The sequence below is a fragment of the Somniosus microcephalus genome, chromosome 7 (genome assembly GCF_052327205.1).
Source record: "Somniosus microcephalus isolate GS21.2 chromosome 7, FLI_Smic_1.0, whole genome shotgun sequence".
Lineage (NCBI taxonomy): Eukaryota > Metazoa > Chordata > Chondrichthyes > Squaliformes > Somniosidae > Somniosus > Somniosus microcephalus.
In genome coordinates, this window is record NC_140993.1 from 99850799 (window position 1) to 99876512 (window position 25714).

At 43.5% G+C, this 25714-nt stretch overlaps 1 protein-coding gene across 3 annotated transcripts in view; it reads left to right on the forward strand.

The window, feature by feature from the left end:
- The first annotated feature begins 574 nt into the window (after nucleotides 1–574).
- myom1b (myomesin 1b) overlaps nucleotides 575–25714 on the forward strand; it is a 197267-nt gene continuing 172127 nt past the window's right edge. The window contains exons 1-5 of one of the 3 annotated variants that reach the window (XM_085992788.1): nucleotides 575–679; nucleotides 1587–1777; nucleotides 14447–14581; nucleotides 20602–20800; nucleotides 25266–25423. In XM_085992788.1, coding sequence (XP_085848914.1) covers nucleotides 1641–1777; nucleotides 14447–14581; nucleotides 20602–20800; nucleotides 25266–25423 — 629 coding nt within the window. In that variant the 5' untranslated portion in view covers nucleotides 575–679; nucleotides 1587–1640. The remainder of the gene's footprint in view (nucleotides 680–1586; nucleotides 1778–14446; nucleotides 14582–20601; nucleotides 20801–25265; nucleotides 25424–25714) is intronic. The other 2 variants (XM_085992787.1, XM_085992786.1) reach the window with 2 other exon arrangements.

The window sequence follows — 25714 nt, forward strand, 5'->3', positions numbered from 1 at the left end:
AAAAGGACTTACAACCTCAGTCACAAAATGATTTTGTTCAGTAATCTATTAATGCAAGAAATCCAATTTTGAAATGAATACACTTCACAATGTTGCCCTTGAATTTCACCACTTTTTGCCATTGTTCCCTCTACAGATTCTTCTTTAAAGTGTGTGTATTTACACTGCTCACTCGGGCAATGTATATCGTCATCCCTACACCTTTCAAACCATACCTCCACATATGTATATGCAATCACTCGGGAGGTTTAGGGCCAGCTATCAGAAATCAATCCCGTGACAGGAGCAGAGGGCGGCTAATATTAGTGAAATGTATCCAGATTTAAAGAAGCGACAGGGTAAAAGGGATTAGCGAATTGGAGCTTTAACTCAAGTAATTGCAAACTCTTAATTCGCTGTGTGTGAAATTTAAAATAGTCTTTTACCTGCAGTTGAATCCGTTGTGATTACGAGCTGTGGAAGACTGATGGCTTGCTCCTAGTGCTATATTTATCAATCCTTCTGGCCATAAAAGGTCGGGACTCTGGCTTTCACATTCCACTGACGGGAGGCATTATTTTTGTACTGAACCCTGGAGCCGAGTCTGCAGCCTTCTTTCTCCCATTGCTTTGCTTGATTCACCATACTGAGCCTTATCGCTGGCATTTACATCAGAACCCCAACAAACATTTGACATTTGGTAAGTGCTTTTGGTTCTGAATACGTTTAGCAGGACTTTGTGGCAGTTCTGTGATTTAAATGTTTTTTGCTTGGTTAAAAGTGTAAGGTCCCGTCAACAGCTGGCCGGTGCAGTCCTCGACACGCAGCTCAACGGGCGATCTCTGTCTGAAGCACAACACTGGGGTTTAAGATTATTATTATCGGTGTTGGGGTCGGGGTTATATACAATAAAATAACACGTTTAGAAACCTGGTGTGAACTGAGATTAATTTTCATATGAAGAAAATGCGGTTGGATATTAACAATTTTGCCAGAATAATTTCTACGGTAATCTTGAAATAGAAAATTGAACAGAAGAATAGGAAGTTTGGTGAAAAAGCCGCTGCACCGAACGCAAAATGTTAAATTTGCAGCTAAATTGTGGTTATTATAAAGGATTACCAGCACGACGTGTCATTCACACAGGGATCAGTTAAGGGCAACTCCAATTAATTGGAATAGATCTCATTTTATTTAAAACAATGGTTTACATAAAATCTTGTTTTATACTTTCAAAATATGCAGCCGTTTTTAAGGCATTCACATTTCTTATAATGTATAATTCTAATGATTTATCATACAAATACATTGCTGCATATTGTTGGCTACTGAATAAGTCTTTGAAAAATTAGCTGCGGCGTTTTAAATGTTATTTGCTTCGACCACCCAAGGATCTGACCAGAAAAGGAGGGAAAATAAAACGGGCTGCCAGATAGAGTCAATGCTAGTTCCTATATCTTGGCACTAGCGCATTCCTCCCCTCTACACGCAATGCGCTAGCAGCCACCTACATCCATTATTGCTGTTTTATCATTAAAAAAAAAAAAATTAATGGAGCAGATTGTTGTGCTTCCTCCCTGAATGTTTCTTGATATGTCTATGAACAGACCTGGAGAGTTCGTACGGCCGAGTGGGAACTATTTGGATTTTACGTGCCCAGCATGTCCTCGGTATCTTTGCCTTTCTACCAGAAACACCACCGGCACTATGACCGCGGATATCGCAGCACCCAGTTGCAGTCCACTATGCAAGAGTACCGCCAACAGGAAAAGCGCAGTACTGCAACTCACTCCCACGGGTAAGAAAGACACTGTCAGGGTCACTCACACACGCTGACCGGCGCCGCAACAGCTCAGGAACCCAGATTTTACCATGTTCTCCAATAGGTGAAGGCTGTTTACATTGCATTTTAAAGTATGTCAATGTCATATGTTCCCAAAATTATGCCAATCCATCCAGTATTTAGTAAAAAGGCTGAACCATCATAAATTCATGATACTGTGCTGGGATCTAGATTTCAGGGAACTATTATATATAAATACATATAAACTTGTTCGATTTTCGTTGTCAAACGATTTCACCATTTATCCTGCAGTTCAATCTAAATTAAAAATCTCAGGGAACAGTGACGTAATGCTCAAAACGTTTATTGCTGGCCCTTGAACTTTTACAGTAGATTGACTATATTTAGTAGGCTGCCCTTTAGAAACCAATTAAACCAACGATCTATTCGTGAAAAAGGGTCGGGTGGCATTGGCAACCCCTTCTGACGTTGCGGAGTGTTGCTTTCTGGTCCTGCCGATTTACACATTGCTCGTTTTCCTGTAATCCACTCAACTTCACTGGATAGTTTGCCTATTTTGAATTAAAGGAATGAATACCGAGCCCCACTCCTAGAATGTCCAAGTGCCACCTCAATACCCAATAAGGCTACTTACTCTCCCTCCTTCCATATTACCTGCCCACCCCCTCAACCAACTTCCCCACCCTAGTGCAGAGAACTTTATATAGGTATACAGCATTGTCAATGTATTTACTTATAAGTGTAGCATACAAAATAGCATGTACTTCATCACTGTATTTGGCAATGACCTGAAACAGCATGTAAATTTCTGTACAACTCGTAGAGAAAATAACAACAACAACAACTTGCATTTATATAGCGCTTTTACCATAGTTAAACATCCCAAAGTGCTTCACAGGAGTGTTATCAAACAAAATTAGACAAAATTTGACACTGAGCCACATAAGGAAATATTAGGACAGGTAACCAAAAGCTTGGTCAAAGAGGTAGGTTTTAAAGAGCGTCTTAAAGTAGTAGAGGTAGAGAGGCAGAGGGGTTTAGGGAGGGAATTCCAGAGCTTAAGGCCTAGACAGCTGAAGGCACGGCCGACAAAGGTGGGACAAAGGAAATATGGGATGCACAAGAGGCCAAAATTGGAGGCGTACCAAGATCTTGGGGGATTGTAAGGCTGGAGGAGGTTACAAAGACAGGGAGGAGCGAGGCCATGGAGGGATTTGAAAAGAAAGATGAGCATTTTAAAATGAAGGCATTGCCGGACTGGGAGTCAATGTTGGTCAACGATCACAGAGGTGATCGCTGACCAACAAGCACCCCACCCACCCGCCCCTTCAACCACTGTCTGCCCCACCTCTGACAGAGACTGTAGGTCCCGCATTGGACTCATCAGTCACCTGCGAACTCATTTTTAATGTGGAAGCAAGTCATCCTCGGTTCCGAGGGACTGCCTAAGAGAACAGGACTTGGTGCGAGTTAGGATACTAAGAAAATTATAAAGAAAAAAGAAATTCCACTGTGAAATATTAGTAACAAGCACCTTAATGTGTTTGCATTAAATTCCTTTATCTAACTGTTTTAACAAAGGTATTAACCCACTTAAAACACATTTATAACTAATATCACACAGCACTTTAATCCCTTGATATTGATTTAATTTGTGTTTGCATTTTGCTATTGTTTTTGGGCAACCACACGGGTGCACATCTCGAGTGGGCACATGTGCAATTTTATAAACATTAAAAAATAATACTCGCCCTGTTTAAAATTTAGCTAGAGTAGCAAGTGCTCCCAAAATCATGCAGCTGCAGCATGGGGCAGGGCAGGAGTGGCTGGTTAGTGGGAGAAGGCAGTTGGACCACAGTATAAATGGGCCACTTTGCCAGCAGGAGGATGAAGCTACAAATATACAGAGCCATTAACAAAAATACAATAAAACTGTTACAGTTGAATCAAGGGTTTTAGACAGTGAGTGATGGCATATTAGACATATGCATTATGGAATAACACATAGTGCCTTGTACCACACCATGACCTAACACATCAAGAGGTTGAGTTAGTGTTATAAACTGATTGAGCCGTGCTTATGTTGCCACTACCAATGAAGTGCACCTTGATACACACTCCCGCTTTTGTTATTTTTTCACATATACGCACATACATGTGATGCTCACAGGCAATTTTATTAAATTCTTGGTCAACTTTTTTGCAGCCACAGGAGTTATGTCAGCCACTGTTATACAACAAACCGCGATGCTGAAATCACATGATTTGAACAGAAACACTATTGCACTATGTACAGAAAGGCAAAGCAAATATGAGCACTTATGCAATCTGAATTGCAGGGATTACAGTATTAGGCTTTATTTTACTGTGTATTGTCCCAAGAGTAACAAAAGAAATAGCAGTAATATGGCAATAGTGTTTACGCAGCAGTTATAGAATACCAGAAGACGAACATGGTTTCCTGTTTTAACTCCCATATAACCTCTTAAGCAGGAGTGGGCCTTTGGCGTAGCGGTAGCATCCCCGCTGCTGGGCCAGAAGGCGTAGGGTTTCGAACCCCGCTCCAGACAGTCCCGGCAAGTGGAGTCGGAGCTCCGGCTCTAAATTCTGGGTTGACATCCAGCGGGATACTTGCGTCCGTGGGTGTGGGTGGCTCCCCCCCCCCCTCGTATGGGTTGTGGGAGCCCGTAAAACCCTCCCGCCATAAGACTAACCACCCTAATGGCTGGTACGAAGATGGTTACAGTCACGGAAGGAGCGTTAATCACAGCCAGAAATCCTTCCACCACTTCATACAGTTCCCCAAAGGGAACAGTGTGAAGACACATACGACGACGACCTTTTAAGCACACATGAAATTCTCTGATGTAATAAAGCACTCAGTAGAATTACTTTGTTGAGGTGTTGATATGAAAAATAATGGGCCAGGTTTTGCGGTCAGCGGTGAATGTACAGCGCTTCCACTTGCCCACAAACTTTCTATGGGGTTTTGCACTGGAACTTGCACTGATTAGAGAGCCATTTCAGTGCAGCTCCCTCTACAGGGGATCTGGAAACTATGTGAACAGGACAAGCAACTGTGTACCTCCTTAACCAATCAGATTGAAGAATTGTTAATGAGCCGAGCAGAGTCTGAACCAGGAAGTGTCAGTTAGAATATTTAATTCAATGTCAAATCATGTACAGAAAGTGAAATTAAGAGAGGGAAAGAAAGGTAGGATTAAAAGAGAGAGGAAAAGAGACAGAAAGAAAAAGTAAAAAAAACGATTTTTAAATTTTTTTTAAAATCTCTAACAATAATTAAAATCTAAAGGAATGAGACTTCACACTTTAAAAGTTAATTTTCAGTGCCAGAGAGGTTGTTTGGCAGTAATTAAGACTTATCATGCCACTAAATTTACTTACACTGACATGGCAAGCCCTAACTTTTTCTGGCGAGTTTAGTGAGTATCTATCATGTTAGTACAGCAACTTCACACTGTTCCATTTCTTTTAATGCCAAGTCTCTCGGCAAGATACTGTTATAGTGCAGCTTCTGGAGGAACAGGGCAACTCAGGCAGCAACGTGCTGATTTCTGTGTTTAACTGCACGGCAACTTCCAGCGACCACATAGGCGCAGTTAAGCGCAGAAATCAGGAGGTTGCTGTCTGATTTACACTTTAATAACGGTGAGTGCTGTTAGCCTCACCATTATTTCTACAGCAAAATCCAACCCATTGTTCAAATGTTCTTTTACAGTGGCTGTTTGAGTTGCTAAACAGCATCTTAACGTTCATTGTTTTTGAGATATACTGTCCCTTTTCACATTGATATTCATGTGGTACCCTCTATATACAAAACATGAATGTCACTTATTAATCACACCATTTAACACAAATGTTTGAAGCTTTCCAGACTCCTCCTTCAGGTGATGTCAGCAATTCATTTTTTTGAAAATTACCTCAAAAATCTACTATTTGATGATGTTATAGTGGGCCATTTTGAATGGTCAAGCAAAAAAAGTCATAACATTCTTTTCAATTAGTCTTGACAGTAGCACTCATTATGCAATTATATACAGCATAGGATAATGTCGTGAATTCTCCCAGTGTGGAGCTTCATGTTCGAAGAGCGCAGATCAGGAATTCAGGCATATAAGCACCCACCCATAATCTTCTGTCTATTCGTTTACTCCTGATGTATGGAGCTCCATGTGGAAGTGCAAGTTTGTAAAATTACCCTTTATATATAAAAATAATGTTGTTGAAATCGCACTGTGTGATATGCTGGCACCTTTGCTCCGGAAGTGGACAGAAGGACTTCATTTGTTTCCAATATTCTGCAAAGCAATTTCAACCCAAAGCGTTTGCCAGAAATTTTGGGTTAATTTGAACTCTGAGTTAAGAATTATCTGAAGGTCAAAATCAAATTGTATCCTATTAACGTAAAGGAATTTGCACAGCTGTTTCACTTGACAAAAATGAACTTAACTCGGGAATTTCCTTGGAGCTGCTGCCTCTGCATTGCCGCAACTTGGCTGGAAGTGTGGCAGAAACTCTGTTTACATGTGTAGCAGGGGCTTCCGCCACACGTCTGGAAAAGTTACGGCAGCAGAGTGTGAGCAGCTCTGTGGAAATTCCTGGCCTTGGGGCTATTTTACAAATTTGTGCTACCAGCAGGGAGCTTTGCCTTCCAACAGCACATATTAGAAACTCGGACACCTGCTGTCCAGAATGCTGGTTAGTTTGGTTGGCCGAATTTCCCAATCACACACCTGAATACCTGATATGCGTTGCTGGCGGGCAAGGTTCCCTGCTGCCAACGGAGGCTCTAGCCACAATCTTTCAATCCTCCTTGGATTATGGGAGTGGAGCCAGAGGACTGGAGGGCTACACCCCTGTTCAAAAAAGGGAAGAGGGATAAACCAGGTAACTACTGGCCAGTCAGCCTAACATCGGTGGTGGGGAAACGTCTAGAGACAATAATCCAAGAAAAATTAATTGTCACTTGGAAGAACATGGGCTAATAAATGACAGCTAACATAGATTTGTTAAAGGTAAATTGTGTTTGATTAACTTGATTGAATTCTTCAATGAAATAATGGAAATAGTTATTGAAGGTAGTGCAGTTGATGTATATATGGACTTTCTGAAGGCGTTTGATAATGTACCAGATATTAGTCTTGCTAGCAAAATTGAAACCCATGGAATTAAAGGGACAGTGACAGTGTGTATACAACACAGACTGAGAGACAGAAAGCAGAGAGTAGTAGTGAATGGCCATTTTTCAGACTGGAGGGAAGTATGCAGTGGTGTCCCCTATTGGGACTATTGCTCTTTTTGATATACATTAATGACCTGAACTTGGGTATAGGGGTCATAATTTCAAAATTTGTAGATGACACCAAGCTTAGAAACATAGTAAACAGTGAGAAGGATAGTAGCAGATATTAGGAGGACTTAAACAGACTGGTGGCTTAGTAGCTTTGAAAATGGATAAATCCCCAGGCCCAGGTGAAATGTATCCCAGGCTGTTAAGAGAAACAAAAGAGGAAATAGCAGAGGCTCTGACAATCATTTTCCAATCCTCTATGGTTAAAGGTGTAGAAACATAGACTGGAGGACTGCTAACGTTGTACCTTTGTTTAAAAAGGGAGAAAGGGATAGACCGAGTAATTACAGGCCAGTCAGCCTAACCTCAGTGGTGGGAAAATTATTGGAAAAAGAGGGACAGGATAAATCTTCATTTAAAAAGACACGGATTAATCAAGGACAGTAGGCATGGATTTGTTAAGGGAAGGCCGTGTTTGACTAACTTGATTGAATTTTTTGAGGAGTTAACAAGGAGGGTCGATGAGGGTATTTCGTTTGATGTAGTCTATATGGATTTTAGCAAGGCTTTTGATAAGGTCCCACATGGCAGACTGGTAGCGAAAGTAAAAGCCCATGGGATCCAGGGCAAAGTGACAAGTTGGATCCAAAATTGGTTCAGAGGCAGGAAGCAAAGGGTAATGGTTGATGGGTGTTTTTGTGACTGGAAGGCTGTTTCTAGTGGAGTCCCGCAGGGCTCAGTACAAGGTCCCTGCTTTTTGTGGTATATGTCAATGATTTAGGCTTGAATGTAGGGGGGATGATTAAGAAGTTTGCAGATGATACTAAAATCGGCTGTGTGGTTGATAATGAAAAAGAAAACTGTGACCGCAGGAAGATATTAATGAACTGGTCAGAACAGTGTCAAATAGAATTCAATCCGGAGAAGTGTGAGGTAATGCAGTTGGGGAGGGCCAACAAGGCAAGGGAATACACATTAAATGGTAGGACACTGAGAAGTGTAGAGGAGGTGGTTAAGGCATACGGAATACTTGCCTTTATTAGCCGAGGCATAGAATACAAGAGCAGGGAGGTTATGCTTGAACTGTATGAAACACTAGTTAGGCCACAGCTAGAGTACTGCGTGCAGTTCTGGTCACCACATTACAGGACAGATGTGATTGCACTAGAGAGGGTACAGAGGAGATTTAAGAGGATGTTGCCTGGACTGAAGAATTTTAGCTACGAAGAAAGATTGGATAGGCTGGGTCTGTTTTCTTTGGAACAGAGGAGGCTGAGGGGAGACCTTATTGAGGTGTATAAAATTATAAGGGGCCTAGATAGAGTGGCTAGGAAGGACCTATTTCCCTTAGCAGAGGGGTCAACAACCAGGGGGCATAGATTTAAAGTAATTGGTAAGAGGTTTAGAGGGGATTTGAGTGGATATTTCTTCACCCAGAGGGTGGTGGGGGTCTGGAACTCACTGCCTGAAAGGGTGGTAGAGGCAGAAACCTTCATCACATTTAAAAGGTGCTTGGATTTGCACTTGAAGTGCCGTAACCTACAGGGCTACAGACCAAGAGCTGGAAAGTGGGATTAAGCTGGATAGCTCTTTGTCGGCCAGTGTGGACACGATGGGCCAAAATGGCCTCCTTCCGTGCTGTAAGTTTCAGTGAATCTATGATTCTATGGTGAAATGGGCAGGCTCATGGCAGATGAAATTTAATGCAGTGAAGTGTGAAGTGATGCATTTTGGAAGGAAAAATGAGGAGAGGCAATATAAATTAAATGGTACAATTTAAAAGGGAGTGCAGGAACACAGAGACCTGGGGTTCACATACACAAATATTTTACAGTGGCAGGACAAGTTGATAAAGCTGTTAAAAAGGCATACGGTGATCCTTGGCTTTATAAGTAGAGGCACAGGCTGGATTTTGCCAGTGGGAAGCTTTTGGAGGCAGGACTCCCACTTGTCAGGTTTTAGTCCCGCCTCCATTGACTTCTGGCCAACCCATGCTATTTTCCCTTGATTGACCTTGTTAAGCCCGCCCAGCGGGTTTAGCAGGCCAATTAAGGGAAAGCCCGTGACAGAGAATGTCAGCGTATGACGTTTCATCTGTCAAAAATTTTTGACAGATGAATTGTCATCGTTGGACAGCTCTGTGAAGCTGTCAAACACTGACATTCTCTGTTGTTTGATGAGTCCTTGTATTCAAGACTCATCAAACCTATCTGCTGAGCAGAAATCAGATGGATGTTGCATCGGAGAATGCAGCAGCCATCTGTCATCTCTGCCGGTGAGATGTGGGACTCTCCGGTTACCCAACTGTTGAAGCCTGCAGGAAGAAACAAAGGTAAGTAAACATTTTCTATCACTTTACACTCACCTCACATACTTACCTCTCCACACTTGCACCCATCACTCACCTCTACAGCGCACTATTGGACCCCTCCGACCCCCGCAGACCCACTGCTCGCCTCGGTGACCCTGGCGGGGTTTCCCGACGTCAGAAAGCCCGCACTTGCAGGGGTAAAATGGGGATAATCCTCTTAACTGCCTGTTAACTACCTGTTAACAGGCAGTTAAGTGGCTGTAATCCCCTTCCTACCTCGGGGAGGCGGCTCCCAGTGCGGGTCGGGTACCCGCCTCCTGGGAAGATGGCACGGAGGTGGGTTGGGGGCGGGATGGGTACCCGCCCCCAGATTCTGCCATTTTCCCGGCAGTCCCGCCTCCATACCCGCCTCCCCAGGGCTGGCAAAATTCCCCCATATTATAGAGTACAAAAGCAAGGAAGTTATAGTAAATCTTTATAAATCACTTGTTAGACCTCAGTGAGAGTACTGTGTCCAATTCTGGGCACCACACTTTAGGAAGGATGTCAAGGCCTTGAGAGGTTGCAGAGATTTACCAGAATGATGAAATAAAAACAGAAAGTGCTGGAAATGCTCAGCAGGTCAGGCAGCATCTGTGGAGAGAGAAAGAGAGTTAACGTTTCAGGTCGATGACCTTTCGTCAGAACTGGAAGAAGTTAGAGATGTAACAGGTTTGAAGCAAATGCAGAGGCAGGGAAAGTGGGAGGGGAGGAAAGAACAAATGGGAAGGTCTGTGATAGGGTGGAAGGCAGGAGAGATTGAATGACAAAAGGTATGATTGTGCATGGCAGAAGAAGATGGTAATGGGACAAGTAAAGAAATAAAAGATGGGTCTAGAAAAGAATAGCCAAAGGGTCATGGAAGCAGATTCAGTAGTAACTTTCAAAAGGGAATTGGATATATATTTTAAAAAGGAAACATTTGCAGGACTATGGGGGAAGAGCAGTGGAGTGGGACTAATTGGTAACTCTTTCAGAGAGCCGGCATAGGTACGATGGGCCGAATTGCCTCTTTCTGTGCTGTATGATTCTATGATTTAACATGTTTATTTTAGTTCTATTGCTAATACAGACTGCAGCTATTGAACTTCATGATACAAAAGTACAAGTCAATACATACACCTACACATATTTAATATTCCAATGTATTCATCACTCCCAATTCTATACACAATTTATATCTTATATATGTGTACAATTTAAAAGTCTTAATTGTTATAGATATACAGTATTATGCAAAAATATAATCACTTAACAAAAAACAAACATATTCCTTTAAGAGTCACACTTATTTTCTGTAGCACACAGTCTCAGCTGTGGCTCAGTTGATAGCACCCTTGCCTCTGAATCAGAAGGTTGTGGGTTCATAGTCCCACTCCAGAGACTTGAGCACAAAAATCTAGGCTGACACTCCAGTGCAGTACTAAGGGAGTGCTGCACTGTCAGAGGTACCATCTTTCGGATAAACCAGAAAATGCTGGAAATGCTCAGCAGGTCAGGCAGCATCTGTGGAGAGAGAAACAGAGTTAACGTTTCAGGTCGATGACCTTTTTTCAGAACTGGAAGAAGTTAGAGATGTAACAGGTTTGAAACAAATGCAGAGGCAGGGAAAGTGAGAGGGGAAGAAAGAACAAACGGGAACCTGCTCTCTTAGGCGGATGTAAAAGATCCCATGACACCATTTTGCCGAAGAGCAGGGGAGTTATCCCCAGTGTCCTGGCCAATATTTATCCCTCAATCAACATCACTAAAAAACAGATTATCTGGTCATTATCACATTGCTGTGTGCAAATCGGCTGCTGCGTTTTCTACTTTAGAACAGTGACTACACTTCAAAAAGTACTTAATTGGCCGTAAAGCACTTTGGGATTTCTGGTGATTGTGAAAGGCGCTATATAAATGCAAGTACTTTTTTTAGTACTTTCCCATCATACTTTATTGGTAATATCTGCTATTATAAAAAAGCATCTCTTCTGACTCCCTGTGAATAATGCAACGCGTAATCGACTAGTAATATATTAAAAATCTTGTATCTGTGAGTACTTTCTGTCAACTTTTCCATTGTAAATTCCTATTTCCACATTTATAGTTGAAACTGTCTATGTCATATTGTAATTAGAATTTCCCACCAGTGGGGGCACTCTATGGCGATAGAAATCTATAATGCAAATGTTAAAATAAGGACAGAATACATGACTTTAAAATGGGAACTAGGCAATGTCGACAGGCTCAAATGTTCCCCCGCCTTGAACCCTGCTTCACCTGAAGGCTACACTTGATCTTTCCTCCCCAATGTTATAGGTGATTGATTATTATATATAGAACAGTTGGAATGTGTCTTGTGATTGAAATAATCTCACGTATAGTTTGATCAGTTCCAGTGATTGGGGAAATGGCTTATCAGCAATCAAGATATCTGCTGAATAAACTCTGTTTTAGGCCTGCAGCAACTATTGAATGGCTCAGTGTTCCACTGGTGTATTGCTTTGGCAGTGTGTTGGCACTGGACTTAATACCACTACCAATCTGTCAGTTAGAAATGTCATTTTTTGTTTTGAAATTGGAAGTATTCTCTGGAAGGACGTGCAAGAGGGACAACTGCAGCTTATTCCCTGAAATTAATTCACTTATTATTTCCTCCTCTGGTTTCCTGGAGGTACTGACTCAAGTTGGGGTACAGCTTCACTGAGCCACATAGACCAGGAAAGTCCAGGTTGTGATCTCTGATCTGTGCTGAATTAACTAATCTCAGCTGGGGCGGTGGTGGGCATACTACAATTGGTCTCAGTTCTTCCAAGCTAGGGAAGGGACAAATGAACAAGGGTGCCTACTCCTGATTGCTATCCAGTGACGTCTGGATACTGTCTTCAGCTGATGTTCACTTTCAAGCACAGGTCACAAGAACATTAAAGGGTGATCTAGAAAATTGATGGGTGATCTGATCGAGGTGTTTAAAATGCTAAAACGATTTGATATGGTACATATGGATCAAGTATTTCCTCTGGGACATAATCCTAAAATTAGAGCCAAGCCATTCAGGATCAAAATCAGGAAGCACTTTTTCACATAATGGGTAGTAGAAATTTGGAACTCTCTCCCCAAAAGGCTATAGTTTCCAGGACATTTGTTACGTTCAAGACTGAGATAAAGATTTTAGTTAGGTAAGGGTATCAAGGGATATGGAGCAAAGGTACGTAAATTGAAGAGGTGACTAAAGTAGTGGACAGGGGAATGTCTAGTTATTTATATGGACTTCCGGAAGGCATTCGATAAGGTCCCTCATAAGAGACTGTTAGCTAAATTTGAAGCTCATGGAATTGAAGGCAAATTATTGACCTGGTTAAGAAATTAGCTGAGCGACAGGAGACAAAGAGTAGGGTAATGGGCAGGTACTCTAATTGGCATAAAAACATAAGCACATAAGAAATAGGAGCAGCAGTAGGCCATTTGGCCCCTCAAGCCTGCTCTGCCATTCAATCAGATCATGGCTGATCTTCTACCTCATCTCCACTTTCCTGCACTATCTCCATATCCCCATTGGCAGATATGACTAGTGGTGTCCCACAGGGATCTGTACTGGGGCCTTAACTATTCACCGTATTTATTAATGACTTAGATGATGGGATAGAGAGCCACATATCCAAGTTTGCTGATGACACAATGATAGGTGGCATTGTAAGCAGTGTAGTTGGAATTACAAAGAGTTATTAATAGATTAAGTGCATGGGCAAAACTGTGGCAAGTATAAGGTTATCCACTTTGGACCTAAAAAGGATAGATCAGAGTACTTTCAAAATGGTGAAAAGCTAGAAACAGTGGAGGTCCAAAAAACCTTAGGAGTCCATGTACATAGGTCATTAAAAATGACATGGACAGGTACAGAAAATAATCAAAAGGGTAAATGAAATGCTGGTCTTTATATCTAGAGGACTAGAATACAAGGTGGGTAGGTGGGGGGGGGGGGTGGTGGTGCTGCAGTAGAAGTTATGCTTCAGCTATACAAAGCCCTGGTTAGACCACACCTGGAGTACTGTGAGCAGTTCTGGGCACCACACTTTAGGAAGAATATATTGGCCTTGGAGGGAGTGCAGCGTAGGTTTATCAGAATGATACCCGGACTTCAAGGGTTAAATTATGAGGAGAGATTACACAAACTAGGGTTGTATTCCACGGAATTTAGAAGGTTAAGGGGTGATTTGATCAAAGTTTTCAAGATATTAAGTGGAACTGATAGGGTAGATAGAAAGAAATTATTTCCGCTAGTTGGGGATTCTAGGACCAGGGACATAGCCTAATAGTAAAGCCAGGCCTTTCAGGAGTGAAGTTAGGAAATACTTCTACAAGCAAAGGGTGATAGAAATTTGGAATTCTCTTTCGCAAGCAGCAGTTGATGCTAGGTCAATTGTTAATTTTAAATCTGAGATTGATAGATTTTTTTAACCAAAGATAGTGCGGCAAAAGGTGGGTATATGAAGTTCGATCACAGATCAGCCATGATCTCGTTGAATGGTGGAACAGGCTCGAGGGGCTGAATGGCCTGCTGCTGTTCCTAATGTTCATATGTTCCCAAGATAGCTATCAGGATTAGGAACTCTGGGTGACTTTTCTCAACCCCAGTCCAGGGACACTGAAGCCAATTGTAATGCCTTATCACAGATCTCACTGAGATCAGCTAATTCAGTGCAGACCATGGGTTGAAATCCCAGTCAGCTCAGTTCCACAATAAGTATTTACTTTAACACCTGAGAGATCAAGGAGACAGGATATAAGCCGTTCTAATCATATTGGAACTGAAAGTGATTAGTTAATGACTTGAAATCAATAAAAAAAGTGAAAAACTCAATTTTCTGACACAAAATATTTTGGATAAAATCAGGAATTCAAAAGCTGTTAGTTTTGGGGTTGTATTTCAGGTCAGCTGTGTTACCCTACATATGTGACCTATGCATGGAACAGTGAAGATACCACCACTAAATTCTGCCTCATTTTGTTATTATTGCAGAGTAAGATCCAAGTTTTCAGATGAAATGTTAGAAGCCTCTTCTGGAAGCCCTCAAATGAAGAGAGCAAAGCAATACTACTCTGGGGGGAAAGAGAATGAAGCTGTTGATTACATAGTGCCTGTCTTCAGACGATGGTATGACTGCACATCACTAGTAACATGGTTATACAGATAAGGGAATTAGCCACTATTACTGCCTTAGGGATTAGAAAAGTGTTTGAGAGAGTGTACTAGCACCTGTAGCTGCATGTCAAAAGTCTAATTGGTGACTTTAGAGGTCACTGTTAGAATCATTAATTGTTTTATAACTATGAATGCTCTTTGATTTCCAGATTTGTATATTTTCCTCCCGTTAGATATTGGGGAGACTGAGCCATTGGCCCAGAAATTTGGGTCGGGGGCTTCCCGTGGGTGCAAGCCCCCGACTTGCACTTACCTACCGCGCTGGCCGTTGAGCTGTGGGCCTGCGTGGGATTCCGATCCTGGGCCTCCTCCAACTGCCGGCGTGCAGTGCTTGCGTATCCCAGGGGCGCAGTTAGTTCGATGCGTCCCCTGGGATCACGTGGGCCATGGGGAGCCAATCGGAGCAGGGAATGCTTCATTCATAAGTTTGACCTGTCAAACCTATAAATATTATAAGCCCCAAAACATCACTAAGTCTTCAAATAAATTAAAAAGAAACATCACATTTTTAAAATAAACTATAAATTACATGAAATAACTATTTTAAACAATAATTTAAATTTTTGAAAAAATTAATTAAATTTTCTAATGGGGCTAAAAATAAACTTACCTTTCTTTAAAGTATTTAAAAATAATAAACCTGTGGAAAAAATGTTGTTTTCATTTTAATTAATTCACCACTTATCTTGTAAAATGTAAGAAGTCACACAACACCAGGTTATAGTCCAACAGCTTTATTTGAAATCACAAGCTTTCGGAGCGCTGCTCCTTCTTCAGGTGAAGTGGAGAAATGCATAAAGACACAGCTTATATAGTCAGAGAATCATGTCAGATGTTTACAGGTAACCTTTCCAACTGCCATTTATCACACCTCGGCAGAGAGATAATCACAGCAGTCAAAGGTGTGAATGGTGTCCAAACAGGTCAGTCAGGGAAACATTACATCAAAGAACAATGAGGTGGGGTCACAAGGGGTCAAATATTGCAGATGCTGGGGTCTGTATGAAAAACAAAAAAAGACAAGAAACATTTTTTTTGGCTGGAAATCACAGCAGGTCCGGCCGCATCTGTGTAGAGAGAACAAGCCAATGTCGACTCGAGTCTGGATGACCCTGCATCAGGTGGGGTTACATGTAGCGTGACATGAACCCAAGATCTCGGTTGAGGCCGTCCTCATGGGTGCGGAACTTGGCTATCAGTTTCTGCTCGACGATTTTGCGTTGTCGTGTGTCTCGAAGGCCACCTTGGAGAATGCTTACCCGAAGATCGGAGGCTGAATGTCCTTGACTGCTGAAGTGTTCCCCGACTGGGAGGGAACACTCCTGCCTGGTGATTGTTGCGCGGTGTCCGTTCATCTGTTGTCGCAGTGTCTGCATGGTCTCGCCGATGTACCATGCTCCGGGGCATCCGTTCCTGCAACGTATGAGGTAGACAACGTTGGCCGAGTCACATGAGTATGTACCATGTACCTGGTGGGTGGTGTCCTCACGTGTGATGATGGTATCTGTGTTGATGATCTGGCATGTTTTGCAGAGGTTGCTGTGGCAGGGTTGTGTGGTGTCGTGGTCACTGTTCTCCTGAAAGCTGGGTAATTTGCTGCGAACGATGGTCTGTTTGAGGTTAGGCGGCTGTTTGAAAGCGAGTAGTGGAGGCGTGGGGATGGCCTTAGCGAGGTGTTCGTCATCATCGACGACATGTTGAAGGCTGCGAAGAACATGGCGTAGTTTCTCCGCTCCGGGGAAGTACTGGACGACGAAGGGTACTCTGTTGGTTGTGTCCCGTGTTTGTCTTCTGAGGAGGTCTATGCGATTTTTCGCTGTGGCCCGTCGGAACTGTCGATCAACGAGTCGAGCGTCATATCCCGTTCTTACAAGGGCGTCTTTCAGTGTCTGTAGGTGTCCATCGCGTTCCTCCTCGTCTGAGCAGATCCTGTGTATTCGCAGGGCTTGTCCATAGGGGATGGCTTCTTTAACGTGGTTAGGGTGGAAGCTGGAGAAGTGAAGCATCGTGAGGTTGTCCGTGGGCTTGCGGTAGAGTGAAGTGCTGAGGTGTCCGTCTTTGATGGAGATTAGTGTGTCCAGGAATTAGACTGATTCTGAGGAGTAGTCCATGGTGAGTTTGATGGTGGGATGGAACTTGTTGATGTTATCGTGTAGTCTTTTCAGTGATTCTTCGCCGTGGGTCCATAGGAAGAAAATGTCGTCGATGTATCTGGTGTATAGCGTTGGTTGGAGATCCTGTGCAGCGAAGAAGTCTTGCTCGAACTTGTGCATGAAGATGTTTGCGTATTGGGGTGCGAATTTGGTCCCCATGGCTGTTCCGTGTGTTTGGGTAAAGAACTGGTTGTCGAAGGTGAAGACATTGTGGTCAAGGATGAAGCGGATGAGTTGTAGGATGGCGTCTGGAGATTGGCTGTTGTTGGTGTTGAGTACTGAGGCTGTCGCAGCGATGCCGTCATCGTGGGGGATACTGGTGTAGAGTGCCGAGACGTCCATCGTGGCGAGGAGTGTTCCTGGTTCAACTGGTCCGTGGGTGCTGAGCTTCTGTAAGAAGTCTGTAGTGTCGCGACAGAAGCTGGGGGTTCCCTGTACGATGGGTTTCAGGATGCCCTCGACATATCCAGAGAGGTTCTCACACAGGGTTCCGTTGCCTGATGCGATAGGACGTCCAGGTGTGTTGGCTTTGTGTATCTTTGGGAGGCAGTAGGAGCAATATTTGACCCCTTGTGACCCCACCTCATTGTTCTTTGATGTAATGTTTCCCTGACTGACCCGTTTGGACACCATTCACACCTTTGACTGCTGTGATTATCTCTCTGCCGAGGTGTGATAAATGGCAGTTGGAAAGGTTACCTGTAAACATCTGACATGATTCTCTGACTATATAAGCTGTGTCTTTATGCATTTCTCCACTTCACCTGAAGAAGGAGCAACGCTCCGAAAGCTTGTGATTTCAAATAAAGCTGTTGGACTATAACCTGGTGTTGTGTGACTTCTTACATTTGCCCACCCCAGTCCAACTCCGGCATCTCCACACCATATCTTGTAAAAAGCAGGCCTTGCGACTGCTTTTTACATGTCTAACTTCTGGAGACTTACCTTCCCGGGAAAACCTGCAAAAAAATGTAAGTTCGATGCGCATGTGCAGCCTCTCCTGCGCACGCGTTCGACTTCTGAACCCCTTCTTTCAGGGGAACGGAAGTGCCGGTTTCCCGCGCATGCGCAGTGCATGCATGAAACCGGCACTTCCATTGGGCTTACGGGTGAGTACCCCGTGCGTACTCACCTGTGGAGACCCGAATTTCTGGGCCATTATCTTCAGCCCCTGCCACAAACCTCGTACCCTTGCCACTGATTCCATTCCCATCCCCAGCCACTGTCTCAGGTTGAACCAGACTGTTTGCAACATCGGCATCCTATTTGACCCCATAATGAATTTCCAACCCTGTATCCACTCCATCACAAAGACCTCCTACTTCTACATCTCTAATATCATCTGGCTGCTCCCTTGCCTCATCTCATCTACCACCAAAACTCTCGGCCATGCCTTGGTCACCTCCAGACTTGATTATTCCAATACTCTTTTGGCTGGCCTCCCATCTTCCACACTCAGTAATTTTCAGCTCTTCCAAAACATTGCTGTCTGTATCTTATCCTGCACTAAGTCCCACTTACCCATCACCCCTGTCCTTGCTGACCTATATTGGCTTCTGGTCCTTCAGTGCCTTCAATTTAAAATTATCATCCTCATATTTCAATCTCTATCTTCATTGCCTCACCCTGCCCTGTGTCTGTAACCTCCTCCAGCTCTACAACCCCATCCCCAAAACTTTTTGTTTCTCTGATCCTGGCCTCATGTGTAACCCCCCCTACCTTTGCTCTACAGTGCCTTCAGTCATCTAGACCTCATGCTCTAGAATTCGCTCTCTAAACCCCTCTGCCACCCCACCTCCCTCTCCTCACGTAAGACCATCCTTAAAATCCAGCTCTTTGACTGAGCTTTTGATCATCCCTCTAAATATCTCCTTCTTGGGCTCGCTGTCCACTTTTGTCTGATTACGCTTCTATGAATTGCTTTGGGACTTTTTCTATGTTAAAGGTGCTATATAAAGGCAAGTTGTTGTTGACTTTTTTTTCTCAGAAGTGGTAAATAAAGGCAATGTAATAAATATAATGCATAAGGATTTCCAGAAAACATTTGATAAGGTGTCTCACAATAGGCACGTTAGAAAAAATCAGGAGTGTGGTATAAGTGGAAATGTAAAGGCATTGATAGAAAGTTGGTTGTCATAAATACAGGGTTAAGGTAAATGGGTGTTGCTCGGGCTGGAGAGGGTTGGGTATAGTGTTCCCCATGAGTCAGGACTAGGTCTTTTGTTCCTGACATATATAAATGACTTGGATTTGGGTGTGGGGAACACAATCTGAAATTTGCTGACAACGTAAATGTGGGAGTCGGCAAACAGTGAGGAGGACTATGGAATACTTCAGGAAGGTCTAGACGGGTTAGTTGAATGGATGGATAGATTACAGATTCAATTTAATGTGGATAAGTGTGATTTAATATGTTTTAAGAGACAAAACAAGGAATGGGAGTAAATACTCAATCGAAAGATGCTGAAGGGTGTGACGAACAGAGAGATCAAAGGGTTCAAATACATCATTCCTGGAAAGTGTGTGTGCAGATAGGCAAAGTCATAAAAGAGCTAACAGAATTTTGATTCTATAAATAGGGGCATAGAGAACAAGAGTAAATAGGTATTGATACATTAGTGCAAAACGTATGTTAGGCCATTGTCAGCGTACTTTGTGCAGTTTTATATAGAAAGGACAACAATGCCATTAAGAGTATACAGGGTAGCTTCACCAGGATGATCCCAGAGATGGGAAAGTATAGTTATGAGGAGACTTGAGATACTGCTTCCATTGGATCAGAAAAAGCCAAGAGAAGATTTAATAGAGGTCTTTAACATTATGAGGGTTCTGATAGGGTGAATAAGAAAAGATGATTTGCTCTTGTTAGGGAGTCAGTGAAGAGCGATCATTAATTTATAATTGTCTTTAAGAGAGTGAGGTAAGAGGTTAGGAAAAATTTCTTATTATTTGAGGGTTATTGAAGCATGAAACGCTTTGTCACAGGGCATGGTTGAGACATAGACCTTTGCACCTTCAATGGTAATATGGGATCAATATTCGAAGCAGCGCCTCGATTTCAACATTCTCATCCTGGTTTTCAAATCCCTCCATGGCCTCGCCCCTCCCTATCTCTGTAATCTCCTTCAGCCCCACAACACCACCCCCCCCCCCCGCGAGATATCTGTGCTCCTCTAATTCTGCCCTCTTGAGCATCCCTGATTATAAATCGCTCAACCATTGGTGACCGTGCCTTCTGTTGCTTCGGCCCTAAGCCCTGGAATTCCCTGCCTAAACCTCTCCGCCTTGCTACCTCTCTTTCCTCCTTTAAGACGCTCTTTAAAACCTACCTCTTTGACCAAGCTTTTGGTCACCTGCCCTAATTTATCCTTATGTGGCTCGGTGTCAAATTTTTTGTCTTATAATACTCCTGTGCAGTGCCTTGGGATGTTAAAGGCGCTATATACATACAAGTTGCTGTTGCTGAGGCAGAGGAAGATACAGGACTATGGGGAGGGAGCGGGCAGTGGGGCTAGTTTTGTATTGGTCGAGTACTGGCATAATAGGATGAATGGCTTCCTTCTGTGCTGTAAAGTACTATGGATTTAATTTCAAGACTATAGAAGTTAATGGGACAATGGACCATGAACAAATTTTGTTATAATAAAGTTTGTCTGTATATGCTGAAGAGCTTGTCCGTTGGTAGATAGACAATAATGGAAGTGAAGTAACTAATTATAATGTGGAAGGGAAATACAATGAAAAAGAAATGGGGGAAAGCTATGCATAAAAAACGAATTGATAATAAGATTTACTTATATGCTGCTTATCTTTGTTTAGCCATGAGTGTGTCAGTGGAATTACTGGCACAGAAGATGAAAGAATCAAGCAGTCTGCAGGGTACCTTACCAGAAAGAATCTTTTTGATGCAGAGTCTCGTTCTGTCAAAAGGAATACTACTGAAGAATACAGTGTAATGCACAAGTCAAGAAAAGTTGCCATCCGGGAGTCTGCTGAACACATTTCACTGAATAAAAGGGTAAATATAAAGAGCAATATTCAATCCAGACTACAAGCATCAGATACTGAACCAAAGCCAGTGTCAGCAAAGAATCAGTTTATTTCAGTGAAAGGAATAAGAATTTAAGATTTTTTAGAAGCAGGAAAAGACGTTAGGTACAACAAGCCCATCTCTTGTTTGATAGATCAACCCCATCTTCTCAACATATCCCAAAATCCCTTCCCTTTAAGGAACTACATCTAGTTGCCTCTTGAACCCAGTTATAACATCCAGAACAATGGTCTTCCCAATTCTACTGCTGTTTGGGTAAAAATGTGTTGCCTTCCTTCCCTTCTTGCTCCTAATTTCTTACTTTATAAATGCTTTTTTGTACTGATTTTCTCCCCTTTTCCTGTTCTCTTTCTCTCTTGAAGACACTAGCTTAGAACTTATATCTGTCACTTTAATGCCACTGTGACCCCATCCCAAATCCAGGGAATGGGAACATTTAAATTTTAGTAATAGAACCTGTACTGTTGAAACAAGGGGGCCTGCCCCATATAGCCAGCGTAATCTCGGAGCGCATCCTACTGCTCCAAGTAGGGGAGCCATGGGCAGATCAGCCCAAGGAAGGTAAGGAATCAATAGCATTCAATCCTTCTGCTTTTGTGACTGGAGGGACCACTTTAGGCTGAAAACAGAAACTATAGCCCTGATTTTAACTTGGAGTGGGAATCAAGTGGGAGGGGGTCGAGGCAAGCGCCAAACCCCCTGAGCTCGGCATTGTGAGGCCTGAAAGATTTTAGCTCCAGGGACCTTATCTGCATGCCCCCGCTCAGTTGCCTGCCCAAAACTGGTGAGAAGCGGCAGCTGGCCGGTGGGCCAGAGTGGAATGTCAGATGGCAGATGGCTGCTGGCTGGAACCAAAGGAACAGTCACCGGCAGTGAGGTAAGTCACGGGGAGGGGTTTTGGGGGTTCTTGTAAGCAGGAATGAGTAGTGTGAAAAACCACAAACAAGGGCATATTGCAGTAGTAATGAGTTAATCTGTCCATCTGGCTGAAATCAATGATGCTCTTTATTATTAGGTACCATTTACATATGTACAAAAGGAGAAAAAAAACAACAGATTAAGGCACTGCAGTTCAAAACTGAGAAGATGTGAACACAATTTCTTGTTACTGACACTAACTCAGTGTGTTAGTGACAAGAAAGCAGTTTTACAGCTTCTCATTTTACACTTTGTAATCTGGGCTGTATTTTTCCACTGTATTTGAGCACTGCTGGCGGCAGCATTACATTTCTAAACTTAATGCCCCAGGTCCATTGAATATGTCCTTCACTTCTTTATTTTCGTCCATTGGAATTATATAGCTCAGTTAAGCAGTATGTATTATTTTTTAGCACAACATTCTTTTCCTGTTAGCAGCCATTATTACAACAACAATTTACAATTATATAGCACATTTAGAATAACAGAACATCCCAAGGCGCTTCATTGTTCAATGTCAGACCAAAGCAGGAATAGGAGGTTAATTAGGAGAGCTGAAAGCATGGTAGAACAGGTAGGTTGAAGGAGGTTTTTGAAGGTGGAGAGAGATGTAAAAAAGTGGAGCGGCTTTGAGAGGGGGGTTAGTTCTAGAGTGTTGTGATTGCCACCAGCGATAAGGCAGCGGGAGTGGGAACAGTTAACCGACCAGAGATGGAAGCATGGAGGATGCAAGCTGGGACGTAGGACTGGAGAAGGTCAGAGAGGTCGGATGAAGTGAAATCTTGGAGGACACAGATTTTAAAGTCAGTGGCCTAGAAATTCAGTTGCGTTTGCGCCCAATTAGGGGCGAAAGAGTGGGTTGCGCCGGAAGTTGCGTCGCGTCCAAAATTAGGTGGGCCCTAACATCGGTGTTAGCCGGTAGCGCTGCGCCGGCACCGATGACGTCATCGGTGTGCGCAGTGCCCCGGTACTGCCCGAAACCATGCCGATCCCCATCTTCAGTAGCGGCCGCCTCTTCCGTGGCGGGCACTAACAACATCGGGAGACCGGGTCCTTACTGCAGCCTTAGCGGCGCAAGTTAAGGTGGAGGTGCGGGGCGGCTGTTTTTTCGGCGGCTGCCTGCCCGCACCTCCTTCCCCGGCCTCCTCCACCACCCCCCCCCCCGCGGCATTGCCGGCTGGTTTCCGTGGAGCCCGGCACTTCTCCGTTGTGCCGGGCTCTTTTGCCGGCACTTGCAATCGGGGCGCCGGCCGTTGCAGGCACCTCCCCCTTAAGAGAAGGGGGAGGCCTGCAGTACAGCAGCCTGCCGCACCGCATCGGGTGGCGCAGCGGGACCGGGAGCGCTGAAATTCACTTTCAGCGCCCCAAGCGGGGCGGACACACCCTGTACCAGCGCCCGGTTCCGCTTTGGGGCGCTGAAAGTGAATATGGGGCGGGCACAACTGGCTCCGCGGCGGGTGCAAAATTTTCGGCGCAAACGTGCTGGCGGGGCTATACCCAATTTCTAGGCCAGTGAAACTGAGGAATAGGGGAGACAGTAAGGATACAAGGGAGAAAGGAGAGAAGGACTTTGTGTGGGACATAATGTGGGCAGTAGAGTTCGGGATGAATTAGAGTTTATGGAGTTTGGGGGAATGACAAGTAGGGCGTTGAAAAAAATGGAGTCCGGAGGTGATAAAGGCATCATTGAGGGCTCCTACGACAGTGGGGATGAGATAGGGATGGAGGTGGGTGCTCTTTTAGAAGTACTAGTAGACACTCTTGTACGGATGTGGAGTTTGAAGCTCAGCTCAGGGTTGAGCATGACACTGAGACCATACACCTTTGGGTTGGTCTTGAATGAACATCCAAGAAGAGAGATGGAATCAGGGGCTAAGGCACAGTTTCTGACACTGACTGAACAAGATGGCTTTGGTCTTGCTAATGTTGAGCTGCAGAAAGTTCTGGTTCATCCAAAACTTGATGTCAGATGGGTAGTCGAACAGCAGAGTGCCAATCATGGAATCAAGGTAGTGGTGGAGAATTAAAGTTGCATATTGTTGGCAAACATATGACTGCTGATGGGGATTGTCACTGAAGGGCAACATATAGATGAATAGGGGGAGCCATGGATGAAACACCAGAGATGTCCATAACAGTACTAGAAAAGAAGTCATTGCAGGAGCTGTGCTGGGTACAATGGAAAAGTTAGAAATAGAGCCACATGAAGACAGCACCATGGAGGCTGACTACGGAGGAGCTGGTGGAGTATGATGGTATGGTCTACCATATAGAGTGCTGAAGAGCGGTTGAGTAGGATGGTGATAGATAATGCGCTATGACCACAATCGCACAGAACATTATGGTGACTTTAACTCGGGTGGTCTCAGTGCTGTGAACAATTGGAGCTAGGCTGAAGGGATTTGAACAGGAAGTAGTAGGGGAGATGAGTACTGAGTTGGGTCTTGGGTCAGAGAGGAAGGAAAGGTTGATGATGGACAGGACAGAGAGATGCAGGATAGATTTTTTTTAGCTGTTTTGAAAGGGAGGGGAATAATGTCTGAAGAACGATCAATTACAGTCCCACACCAGAGACATGAGCACAAAAATCTAGACTGACACTCCAGTGCAGTACTGAGCGAGTGCTGCACTGTCAGAGGTGCCGTCTTTCAGATGAGACATTGACCCGAGGCCCCCGTCAAGACGTAAAAGATACTATGGCACTATTTTGAAGAAGAGCAGGGGAGTTATCCCCAGTGTCCTGGCCAATATTTAACCCTCAACATCATTAAAACAGATTATCTGGTCATTATCACATTGCTGTTTATGGGAGCTTGCTGTGCACAAATTGGCTGCTGCGTTTCCTACATTACAACAGTGACTCCACTTCAAAAAAAGAAAGTAGTTCTTTGGGATGTCCAGTAGTCGTGAAAGGCGCTATATAAATGCAAGTCTTTCTTTCTAATGGGTTCTACAAGGGTAAAAATTTAACTGGACGTGTCCTTTTTCAGCAGCCATTGGCTAGGCTACATCTCACCATGAAAAACTTGAGGCCCACTTAGGGAAGCCCATTTCCCTGAGGGGTACCAAAACACGTGTTAGGCCGCTCAATAGCATATGCATGGGTCCTGACGCCTGTTTTAGGTGGTCTGGCCAGACACCTAAACAATCAGGTATGTAAAAATCCCTGCTGAGAGGGAACAGAGTGGGTATTTTACCCACTCCAATTTAACTGCTCACCTGCCGGAGGGATAATTAAAATTCCCCGCAATGACTCATTGTCATGAGGCTTGCATTGTGAAATTGTGTGCTTATCTACAGGCTATAATAGTTTGCTAGATACTTTTACATAAAGAACTTTAAGAATACTGATTTTGCTTAATTGAATATGCTAATATTTTATTTTGGAATGCAAATTTTGCCTTGTTTTTGGTTAACCTACAAAAACAGAGGTACAATATTTAAATGATGGCGTTGTTAGTGCTGAAATGTTTTTCATTGGATCAGCCTCACGTTCTTATTCATCTCGCCTCAGATTCACGAGACTCAAGAATTTCACAGCAGACTGAGAGAGGACAGCCTGCTTCGTATACCTGAGTTTATAATCAAGCCAAGATCCCACACTGTCTGGGAGAAGCAGAATGTGAAGTTACACTGCACTGTCTCAGGGTGGCCTGAGCCTCGAGTCACATGGTAAATAAATACCTCTATTATATTCGCATAATAATATATCACCCCCTCCCACAACAGCCTTATTTGTCCACCAAACCTTGTTTTTATTTTAAAAAGCAAGATAAAATTCTACCTATTTAGAGAAAGTAAAACATACAAATACAGTCAGCTCTACCCTTTATTTCCTAATATGTTCTTATGGTAATATGGGTTTAAAAGAAGAGCCTCAGGGTAGATATTGTAAAGTGCAAGAATATTGCTATTGTATTTAATCTATGTAATAGGGAAAATGTTTCCGCTGGTAGGAGGGTC